Here is an 11,900-nt window from a genome sequence, read left to right as displayed (position 1 = left end):
TCGATGGCGGTAGGGGTACAACGAAACCAAAGGCAAATGATAATGGTACTTTAACTTTAAACAAAAAGGATTTATTCAAGCAATCTCTAAAGGTATATACTATACTTCACATTTAAATAGGGGCAAATAATAATATTAATTAAAGATTAGGGATTAAAACATTCAGAATTGGATCTAACCAGCGTTGGCAATACATTACAAATTCTTGTATAAATAAAAAGATCTCCGACTAACAACTAAATTATCGCTTAGTTAAGATTACTGAAGGTAGATGTTAACTAGTTCCGATCCGAGGCGACTTTCAAACTTAAACTTAAGCGGAGCCCGGCGGGGGGATCATCTGCTGGCCGATGCCGAAGCCGACGCCGATGCCACTGGCTCTGTGTCTGTGGGCCCTGATTTTGAGCTGGCACTGGTGGACACTTCGTCGCTCGTGGCGACTGGCTTGCCCGTTATGTTCGTGCTGCTGCTGACCACCGGCGGAGTTGTGCTGCCACTGGTCGTGGAGGTAACCCCCCCGGAAGCAGAGACGGTGTCTGGCGAGGAAGCCACAACCGAAACAGGCACCGGTGTCGGGGCCGGCGACACCGATAACCGAGTGCGCTGCTTCTCCTCCAGACATTCTCCTGCATCTGGCTTGACCCCACCAGTGGCAGGGGGAGTCGGTGCCGACTCTAGAATCTTTGGGGTCTCCTCTGAGCTTTTACCTGCTGCTGCTGCTGCTGCTACTGCTGCAGTGACGCCACTGACAACCGCCGGGAGCGAGGTGTTGGTCTCCGAGGTTGGACTGGCACTGCGTCGCGAAGAGTTCTCCGGCGAGCTGTCCGGCTTCTCGGGGGCTGCATTCGGGGTGGCCGGCTTCTTTTCGATGGCCGCCGGGGGTGGAGAGCTCTTCAGGGTCTGTTCCTCCTTGATTGCTGGACCCTGCTCCTTGGTCTCTCCCTGCGACGCTCCATTGGAATCGACTCCATTCAGCTCGTGGTTGGTTGTGGTTGCTTGACTACTGCTGGCGTTGGAGGACGTCTGGTTGTTGCTAGAGTTGGAGTTGGATCCGGTCAGGTCAAGGGTGGCCGGCTCATGACTGATCGGAACCGCAGCGGCCTTCTCTACTATCATGGCCGACTGCTGGGCGGCCGCAGCTACAGCCGCCAGGTGATGCCTCATCGCGTGTGGACTGCCCCCGGCACGTCCTCCGTTGGAAGAAGCCGATCCGGCGATGGGTGGCGTAATCTTGGGCGAGCTGGGATGCGATAGGGGCTGCTGTTGGTGAGCAGCGGTCGGGGTGAGGCCGCTGGCAGCCGCCGCCGCCGCATGCATGGCCGCCAGGTGGCCGTGGTGGTAGTAGTGACTCATTGTGGCCATGTGCGAGCTGGCCGTCGAGGTGGTGAGGGCCCCTCCGCTGCTGCTGATGCTGATGCTGCTGGGCGTCGAGGTGGCCGCCTGCTGTTCGGAGCTCAGCTTAACGGCGGCCGTCAGGTTGAGGCTGCTGTGCGGCGAGGATGCGGACGAGCTGGAGCCGGCGGTCACCGGAATGGAGTTGCTGTGCACTCCTCCCCCTGCCGAAGACGTGTGCGGGGGCAGCTGGTGGGCGGCCATGGAGGCGGGGTGATGCGGGGACATGTGTGGATGGCTCAGGTTCAGGCTGTGGGGATGCGCACTCAGTCCCAGGGCGGCTGCCGAGAATCCTGGGTGTGGCAGACCAGGCGCTCCCGGATGGCCCAGCCCCATGGCCGCCTGCTGCAGATGGTGCTGCAGATTGGGCCCGTGTCCGCCCAGTGCGGCCACGCCTGGCAGTCCGGCCATGCCCAAATTGAGGCCCATGGCCGCATGCGGACTCTGCCGCTGGGCATTGGCCGCCGCCGCATGGTAGTGGGACATTCCGGTCAGGCCGTGCAGGGAGCCGGGTGGACCGCGTAGGCTCAGGTTGAGGTGGGGAATCATGTTGCCGAGCAGGGTGCGGTTGAGGGGCGAGTAGAGCTGACTGGAGTAGTGGTGGGAGGCGTTCAGCAGCTGCTGGCGGTCGCGCTCCCGCTCCTCGTCGCGCATCTTTCGCTCGCGGGCCTCCTTCTCCTTCTGCTCCCGCTCGCGCTGCTCCTTCTCCCGCTGCTCGCGCTCCCGCTCGCGCTGCTCCTTCTCGCGTTGCTCCTTCTCCCGCTGCTCGCGCATCTCACGCTCCTTCTCCCGCATCTCGCGCTCCTTCTCGCGATGCATCTCCCGCTCGCGCTCCTCCTCGCGGGCCAGGCGCGCCCTGTGCTCCTCCTCCAGCTTGATGCGGTCGTGCATGGCCGGCGAGATGCCCAGAGCGGCTCCGGGCATCATCGAGTACAGGTGCGAGTAGGGCGACGCCATCTGCGGGTACAGGGCGGCCGCATGGGGATGGGTGTGATGGGCACCGGCGGCGCGGAACAGCTGGTAACGATGCTCCAAGTACAAAGGATCCGAGTACTGCAGTCCCGCGGGGTTCAAGAATGCTGCAAGGGATCGAAAGGGGGCACATTAGAGCTGGCCATCACAGCGAAGAGAGTTCTCGATTCTTACCTGCTGGTGGAAGCCCCGGCAGGCCCGGAAAGTGTGAGTAGGCCTCCAGGGGGAAGGCTCCCGCCGGATGCATCAGCCGCTCGTCCGATCTGTACGGCTGGAAGCCGCTCCGGGCCAGCATCTCCGGCTGCATGGCCGCGCTCTGGGGCGTGTGGCTCAGCCGGGCGATCTTCTCCGGCGGCTGGGGCGACGGTGGAGAGCGCTTCTTGCTGCCCCCCATTCGATCGTCCCCGCCTCCACTGTTGGCCATGCCACGCTCGGCTCCGCCGCGACCCGCCACTGAATTCATCGACCCCTGGCCCACCGACGTGGCCGGCGGTCCTTGGGCCACAGATGTGGGCACATTTCGGTCCCCGCCCACGTCCTCCTCCTTGATGTCCGCCTGCTTGGCCAGAGTCCGCAAGGCTGCCGCAAAAGACCCGCGACTGTTGGCCGCAGCGGCCGCGCTTATGGCCCCCGGGGGCATCCCCACGCCAGCCAACTGCTGCTGCACTGCAGCGGCCACCGCCTGCTGTTGCGCCTGGTGTTGCTGCTGTTGCTGGTGATGTTGCTGCTGCTGCTGCTGGTGCGTCTGATGCTGGTGCTGCTGCTGTGGCGAGGGGGTGCCGATGTGGTTGCTGGGCAGGCCGTGGTTCAGCAGGCCACTACCCTGCGTGGGGGGCACCGGGCTTCCGGCCACACCGGAGCCCGGCGGCGTCTGCAGGTGATGCGGCACGGGGATGTGCGGTGCCGGGCTGGTTGCCGGTCGCTTCTGTCCAGCCTTCGGTGGCGCTGTAACGGGAAGAGGGGGGAAAACGGGGTTCGGTCAGCAATGGCGATGACGAATGTACTGTGGGATGACTCCGCCCTTCAAGTGGGAATCTGAGACCAATCCGCGTTTCACAAAATACAACAGCATACATATGCATATGGGATAGGGGCAGGGGCAGGGACGGGGACGGGGTCGGGGACGGGGATTCCTCCTGTGTCGGATTTCCTTTGCTAATAACTGATTGATGTCGACTCTCCGCGTGTCGACCAAAAATTGCGCATTCGCCCCGTTGCATTTGCGGCAATTTGCATACCTATGGTGGAGCGAACACCCACTGGCGTGGACACTGGGTGGACACTGGCGTGGACGATATGGTGGCGCCACCGTCAGCGATGGTCGAATGCAAATTGCAAAGGCCTGAAACTTGCATTTCGGACACGGCTCACTGAGGCATGCGGTGGCATGGAGCCAGCAAGGCCGGGAGTGGGCGGATGGTACACTTCTCTACCTTTGATACACCCTTAGCATCGCTTCCGCCCCCGCGGTCGCCTCGCTTTCCTTTTGAAGGCTCCTCCGCTTGTCGCAAATTGCACGCCCAACGAATTTATCGATTCTCGTTGCTCGTTTTCGGGTTGCCCGCTGCGAAATTGCTTTCAGATATGACAGCCACCAGTCGACCAGTCCGCCCCCATCCCATCCCATCCCATCCCATCCCACTTCGCCGCGCTATGTTCTGTTCCGTTCCGCTCCATTCCGCCCCAGCTCTTGCCAGCTCCGCCCCTTTCAGGTCAGCTCAGGTGATGGTTGCAGCAGCCGCCCACGAATCCCGACTCGACTCTGCTCGACTCTCGAATCGCCTGTCGCATTCAATGCCAAATGGAATTTGCAACGACAACATCGATGACATCGTGGCTGTTGTCCGAAATAAAAGAAAGGAGCAGAGCGGAGAAGAGCGGGGCATGTACTATGGATGTACGTAGGATTGGGAACCATTTCGCAGGTCCTTTGTGTACATTAAAGCCCCTCCCGACGCGTCCTCGAGCCTGGAACATTCCTCAACTGGAAAGGCAGTTGAGATTTCAACTAGAAAACCCAACAGCAAAAAAAATATACAATATATGGAATATATTTAGCATTTCGGTTAAAAACAACAGAGGCCCACAACCAAGGGGCGGTGGAAAGAAAAGGAAAACATCTGCAACATGGCTAAAGCCTCCATTCTCCATTCCCTTCCCTTGACAATCCCTTACATCACTTCCACTTCATAGATTGGGTTTGGTCTGGTATTTCTGTTGCATTTATTTAACGACTATCTCGACCCCAACCCGAGCCGACTTCGTTCTGGGAGAGTTTTTCTTTCGGAAAATGCATCGCTGGAATGTTTTGAGTTCTGCCAGGACTCATCATCATCATCATCGTCATCATGATAGGGTCTGCGACGCATAAGCTCCTGGTTTAGAGCGTTTTGTGTCGTTTATAAGAGACCCCCGTGGGACCCCGTCCGTCTCTCTCCACCCCTGGTGGTGCTCCTGGTGCTCCCCACTCCCCGCCCGCCCCCGCTTGACGAGTGTATTTACCAAACTAAGCCCAAATAATGCCCGAAACTGCAGCAGAGCAACATTCGATGTAGACTACAACAATAAAATTCCGACGTCGAACCACTGCGAATGTGAATGCCGTGTGGGGAGAGGGGCAGAGAGGGGGCCAGGGGAGAGTTCTGATGCCTCTGCTGCCCCTGCTGCACGGAGCAAAACCAAACAAAGCTTCTCGACGGCTCGATGGCTGGATGGTTGCCACTCTGCCCAACTCCCAAGTGCGGGGAGTGTGGAGAATCTCCTAGTTGCTAGCTGGAAATCTGCCTAAACCCCTTGCCGCACCTCCCGTCCCCCTCCTGTCTCTGTATCCCTTGGACTGTTTGCCATGCAATGCCTGTTTGTTTGCATGGGTTTTGTGTACTTCAACATGTTCCCAGAGCCAGACCCGGACCCATTCGTAGTCCCCGAACATGCCACACCGTTACCGTCATTTTGCATTGCCACACCCTGCAGCAGGCACAGTGAGAGACAGAGTACGAGAGAGCGCTGCTCAGCTTTGCATTGAGAAGGCAATAGCAATATTTGCCGAATTTAATCAGCGCACTGACACGAGCCCAAGAGGCACCACAAAACACGCCTACCTATCGGATGTGGACCGACGAGACGGAGTTCCATCCAAGCATTTCGGAATTCGGCATTTGTCCATCAAACAATCTGTGAGCATCGAGTGGCAGGTGGAAGCATCTCTTTAAGGATGCAGATCAGTGGCAGGCTTTCCAGATCTATCTACTGGCATCTACTGGATCCACTAAATCATCTCTTAATCACTTTGTGTAGGTCCTTTAATTGCCTTTTTCTACGGGCATTTAATCAATATTTTAATAAGCTCTCCAGTGCCTGGACTCCTGGTCGAATTGTGATTCGAAATCTGCACTCAATTGATTCATCCATCATTTATTAGCTCTGTTGCAGCGGCCGTTGTTCTGTTAATTTGCTCAAATGAAAATCTAATTTTCCAAAGTCAATTAAGTGAACACCAGACTGGGACTGCGACTGGGAGAGGGACAGCCACAACAGAATGCAATCATAACTGCCAATAAATAAATGCTGAATAAATTATGAACTGGACGATGGACCCTACTGCCGTATCTACGAATCGGAATCATCCTTTTTGCCAAATAGGCAATGGCTATTATTATTATTATTACTATTGTTTTTGCTGCTGGACGGATGCTGTTTGTCGTGGCATTTGTCACATTTTCGTATTTTCGAATTTTCAAATTTTGTGTTCCATTCGGCAAAATTGGTTTTTGTCGCTTGGGTTAATTAAAATGTTGCCTATTCCGATTCGGAATGCACCCAACCACAGAGCATTCAATGGCCCCAAAATGCCCCCCCCCCCCCCCCCCCCCCCCCCCCCCCCCCCCCCCCCCCCCCGCACCCCCACAACGCCACACGAACAGGACATTGTTCACATTAACACATGTTTCCATCCTCATCCATCCTCACCTCCGGGCGAGTCCCCCCATTCCATTCGATATTATGCTAAACTCAGAGAGGCCCATCCTCCCTGGACAGCCCACACACAGGACATACGCAGCCGTGTAGAGTGGCCGAAAATTCCTTGCATTGGAGAACTGTCAGCATTCACAGGCGATTATTCCACCACAACTAATTACAGTGGCAAACGGAGGGCCGGGCCTCCTCCAACCGGGCATGGGGCCTTGGGGCTATGGTGCTACTGTGGCCAGGACATGTTTAGGTCAGCCACAGGACGAAATTCAGATGGCCAAAGTGCACTCTTGGCCAGGCCATGAATAATTTATTTAATAAATACATTCACAATTAAATCAAATGCGAAAATTGTGTGGCCTGGTCAGAGGACACTGGACACCCTCTCTAATTACAGCAGAGAGAGAGAGAGAGAGAGTGCCTAGAATGGGCCTGGAAATATCTGCCCTTGGAATCCTTAAACTCTTGGATAAAGCATAGGCTCTTCTTTCGAGTGAGTATTACCAGATGTTCGATCTGCAAGATGTACTCTGGTGCCTCTGCCTCCTCCACTCCGAAATAGGTGCCAATTAGTATCCTGTTTGTGTGCTTTGTGCGGGCACCAAGCATATTCAATAATTCTCCTCCGCATGGGGGCAAGGCCAATATATTCCAATCAGCAGAAACATTCCCCCTGTAGCCGCCTGCAGCCTTAAGAAACCACCTCCTGGCAGGCTCCTGTGCCAGCATCCTTCCATGGCAAATCCAAATCTTTGGCATTAATTTACTTTCGCATTCTGCAGGGAGTGTCTCGGACTGTGTGTGTGGAGCACAAATTAATTATAAATTAAGTTTGATTCCGTTGCAGTGCGGCCTGGTCTCCCCTCCCCCTTTCCTTCCCTCCACCCTATTTTACCAGCTGTGTCCTGTGGATGTCCTGCGGCTGGTGGGGCACTGCAGCAGTGGACGGCCGTCAACTGCTTCTGCGGTTTCATATGCAATTATTTGTGCCATTTGTGCTGTGCCCCGACCCATGTCGACAGCTGCCTCAAAGCACGGTGGTGGGGCTTCGGAGTCCGGGCTCCTGCTGCCCGGCTGGTCCTGGCCACACACACGCCCCGGGAGCTTTTGCGGCTGCCGCAGCACAATGAAAATCGGACCGGCAATCCAAAAGGAAAGACTCTCTCCCTTCTTCCTCCTCCTCCTCCTCCGCCTCTCATGGCGAAGCTGTAGACCAGCCGGAAGCTGGCAAGAGGTGGCACAGGAGCTTGGGAATTTAGTTAGTTGGCAGCTCATGCATTAATTATGGCTGGTCTGTTGCGGTTCCAAAGACCCCCAGTGCCATTTCCAGCAGGACATCACAGCAGTGGACACAAGGACAAGGAGTACAGCAGCTTCGCAAAAGACGGGGCAGGGCAGAGGACGACAGGAGCCAGAACTGACCGCAGGAACCGAGTCCCAGCCGGATCTGCCCCGACTAGACCATCAATTTGGACCATCGACCATCGACGGCACAGGCCCATGCCCACGCCCACGCCCACGCCCCATCGGGAACGGAAGGACTGTGGTCACGCCTCCATTTAGCCAACTAAAATTACCAGAAATTTTCCCCAAGTCGGGGGAGGAGGCAGTGTAATATGATTTGGGCGGCCCAGCCAGGCCGCATCCCGTATCCCGGCCTGGCCGCTTCGAGCCACTGACCATGGCCGTGCCCGGGCCAAACAAGGTTATTAGACACACAAAGCCACAATAAATATGCATAGTAATTTCATACATTATCGTGCAGTTGCATACAGTTCCTGTGTACAGTGCAGGAAGCCCCCAACACATCCCTCCCAACAGGTCCTGAGCATCCGGCACATCCTGCTGCTGCTCTCCGAGCCTTGACAAGAGATGAATTCGCTATTTGAAAGTCGATACCATTCAAACGCTCTCCTTCTCGTGAATTTGTTTATCAAATGATTTGCTTCTAATCGAAATTTGTTCCTAATTGGTAGATGATATTCAGCTTTTTCCTTTTTAACACAAGATGATATATCAACTGTCCCCAAAAACAATCGTAGCACAGGTGAAATCGGAGATGTTTGCTTTCGGAATCCCTTTGGTTTTGAGAGTAATTTCGAAAGGTAATTCGGCCACGAATGCTGAAGGGACATCGCAAGGTTTTCGGCATAAAAATGGCATACATTTTGAGGAGAGCTCTTGCACATCCTTTCTACTTTTATCCATGTGATTCGTGGGAATGCGCCACTCTCTCCCGCCCTCTCTTGGCCCGGCCCTCGACTAATTACAACTTGTCGCACTTCAAAGTAAAACCCCACAAAACGGTTGTATTCCAACCCTCGAAAAATTCGTAGAAATATGGCTTTTTTATGTCAGCAATTAAAAGTTGTTCCGTGTATTTTTGAATAATTGTCGAATAATATCATGGAATTAAACATCGATTTTGAGGGCGCAGAACATTCCCCTTTTTGTATCTCTCCCCGTGTCTTTTTTTTTCCCCCCACAAGCAAAAGAGTTCGTTTTAATTAATTGGAAAAGCAAAAGGATTCCAGTAATGTTGTCTACACGATGCCGAAAATTGCTCGACTGCATTCCGGCACGCAAAAGGATGTGAGGCAAGGAGATGCCAGGATGCGGCATGGAGGTAGCCAGCGGGGCAGACTGCTGCGTGGAGCAAGAAAAATGTTTGCCAACTTTTCGGCTCGCATTCGTACACAATTTAAATAGTTTGCAGTCGCATTCTGCAGCACTCGGATGCACACACGCAGACAGAAGGGGTCGTGGCAGGACTATCGTGTGTACACAGGCGATAAACAAGTGCCAGGAATCACGAACACAAAGGAGAATGCGAGGGATCCAAGGCAGGTTCCAGTGCCAGAGGACGCCACAGGAGCAGAAACAACTGCCAGTACAAGCCGAGCATTCCTTCTCCTCTTCGTTTCTCTCTCTCTCTCTGTCTCTGTGGCAATACAATGTCTGGAGAGGAGGCATGTCCAGAATGAAGGAATTCCACACTGGAAATTCCCAGCAAGCGCCCAAGAAATGCACAACTCGACTCCAGGCAGGCAGGACATTCCAAGGCCGGCAGCAACGCATTTATGGCGGTGCATAAGCGGCACATACCAGGCAGAGATCCAACCTCAAGGGTGCTGCTAGATGGCTCTCAACATTATTTAAATAATGAAGAAAAACCCGCCGCAGGAAAGCTGAAGATCTGTTGGATGTGTGTTGCAACCTGGAAGCCAGTCTTTAAAGGCAAATGCACGTTCCAGGATTCCTCTCAGAGAGATCCATCAAGGCGGCTTCAGTTCCAGAGAAGCAGCCTCTCAACTATTTTCCTTTGGGGATCCGCCCACACTGCTCTCGAAAGTATTTCCAATTAATCTCTAAGAAAAAACAGACGTCAAAGGGAAAGAGGCAGCGCTCAAGTGCTGAAACTGGCAGCCATATGCCGAGGACTTTGCCAAGACAGGGCCAGGAAATGAATAAGGATGCAGTTACACATTTGCATGTGTGTGTGCTTGAAGGACATGCCTGAAATACCACTGGCTCAGGAGGCAGCCAGGATACTTGACTGTGAGGCTGTGACACGACACGGCACGATTACTGGTATCCTGCAGCCCAGCCAACTCCTGGCTCCTGTCGGAAATGATAACTATTTAGGGGGGAGCCGTTTCTCTGGCTGAAGGACTCAAATCCTGCGGCACGGATGATACTTACAGTAGATCGTATGTCTAGCCCTTGCTTGATGGGGAAACTCACCTGAAAGAGACAGAGAACCAAAAGGATGCACAAATTAGTATGGATTTACATAAATTATAATGTATTTTCCAGCGAAAAACTATCATATATCCCCCAGGAGTATCTGTATAATCTGAACGGACAACTGCTGATGGCTGGATGGATGGATGGATTGCCAACGTCAGCAATGATAAGGATAAAGATAAGGATAAGGGACAGACAGGGATGACAGGAGAAGCCCGCCTTCTGATTAAGTTGCACACAACTAATTCCGCTTAATCCTGGCAACAGTTTCGCAGGATTTCCTGGGACTTGAATTGGTTTCCCTTTTTATGGGAAACCCCCCCTCAGCAACAACAACAAGCAACCCTCTCTCATGGTCCCCAGGGGTCTTTTGTATGCATTGTAATGCCTAATTTTGGCCACAAGGGACAGGCAGGCAGAGCCCGCAACCCAACCCAAATCCAAACCAATTCAGACCCGCAAAGGCGACAACCGGCAGTCGACAGTCGACAGCCGACAGCCGACGAGCACTTTGTTAATCCCGTATTTATGCGCAATTACGTATTTTTCGCATTAGTCAGCCAAGCAGTCAGCTTCGGGCGAGGACTATGAGAGTCCGGAGTACGAGGAGGAGGAGGAGGAGGAGCCGGAGTACGAGTACGAGTCGGAGTTGGAGTTCGAGTCGAGACGGATTGCGGATTCCGAGTCTCGGGTGTCTAAGGGATGTTGAGATGCCTTCAGCCCCTGCCACTGCCACTGCCACTGCCTCCGCCTCTGTCTCTGTCTATGGGTTGTTGTCCTCGCCTCACCCGCCCTGTTGCACCCTTTGCCCTGCACAGTTGATCCTTTTATTTAGTATTTTCCTCTCCTTTTTTGCCATAGACCATGTTGTGGCTGCCTTTTCTTGGCTTAGCGCTGTAGCACCCCCTGCTCTTGGTCCTCCTGTCTCCTGGGCTGCTCCTAGCTGCTCCTGGGCTGCTGTTGATTCTTTTTATCTTTCCAGTGAAAGGCGTTGCTGCTGGGTCTCGCCTCCGCCAGCTGTCGCTGCCCTGTCGACCCTCCTGTCTGTCCGTCTGCCTGTCCTTAGCGCTGCCTCTGACCCCTGGTGGCATTCCGGTCCCATCCCCTGTCCTTCCATTGCTACCCTCCTCTACTCTCCTTTCCTCTCCGCCTCCTACCCTCTCTAGAGTCATTTACTTTTTACTGCCGCATAATATTGTCCCGATTAGCACAAACACAACGTTTTACCACAAAATCATCATCATTAGTGACGCTAACGCAAAAGGCTCTGGCTCTGGCTGTGGCTGTGGCTCTGTCTACGGCTCAGACGCAGGCAGACACACAGGATCTGGGCTCATTCCCAGTCGCAGTCCTTGTCTTTGCACCGTGGTTTAGGTTCGCTTTAATTTTTTGTGAAAATTCCTTTATTTGAGGACAGAAAAATGCTCTTAATTTTCGTGTGTTTGCCCCACTGTGCCGAGACGCAACAAAGCAGAAACACGGCACGAATTGCCAAGGACGTCGTCGGGCGAGGATAAGGAGCAAAAGCAGAAGCAGTAAAATAAGCAGCAGGCAGGCGGGAAAGCGGGGCAGGAGGCAGCCGGGCAGGAGGCAGGAGGCAGGACAGGGGAAAAGGCGTCTATTATGCGAAGGCATCATTTAAGGGGATTATTTTATTTGGGCTCTAAACAATAAAGTGGGTTTATTAAAGGCATTGCCCCACCAAGCCCCCCACCTCCTCCTCCTGCGGTTGCCTTCTTTCCTTTCATTGTCGGTCCTCGCAGGACGCAGGACACAGGACGCAGGATGTCTGTGCACAAAAGATGTTGCGCTATAAA

General features: G+C 54.0%; 1 protein-coding gene across 7 annotated transcripts in view; it reads right to left on the bottom strand.

Annotated features, from left to right (window-relative positions):
• LOC108158827 (protein enabled homolog) overlaps positions 1-11,900 on the bottom strand; it is a 72,247-nt gene that overhangs the window by 2,619 nt on the left and 57,728 nt on the right. For 3 of the 7 annotated variants that reach the window (XM_017291525.2, XM_017291531.2, XM_017291529.2), the window contains 2 exons: positions 2,539-3,309; positions 44-2,471 (listed from right to left, as the gene is read on the bottom strand). In XM_017291525.2, coding sequence (XP_017147014.1) covers positions 337-2,471; positions 2,539-3,309 — 2,906 coding nt within the window. In that variant the 3' untranslated portion in view covers positions 44-336. Of the gene's footprint in view, positions 1-43; positions 2,472-2,538; positions 3,310-4,012; positions 4,373-10,038; positions 10,081-11,900 lie in introns of those variants that run through there. The other 4 variants (XM_017291524.2, XM_017291527.2, XM_017291526.2 and 1 more) reach the window with 3 other exon arrangements.

This window comes from Drosophila miranda, chromosome 3, assembly GCF_003369915.1.
Source record: "Drosophila miranda strain MSH22 chromosome 3, D.miranda_PacBio2.1, whole genome shotgun sequence".
In the NCBI taxonomy this organism is placed as follows: domain Eukaryota; kingdom Metazoa; phylum Arthropoda; class Insecta; order Diptera; family Drosophilidae; genus Drosophila; species Drosophila miranda.
The sequence above is the reverse complement of the archived record's forward strand: the minus strand, read 5'-3'. Positions and strand labels throughout refer to the sequence as shown.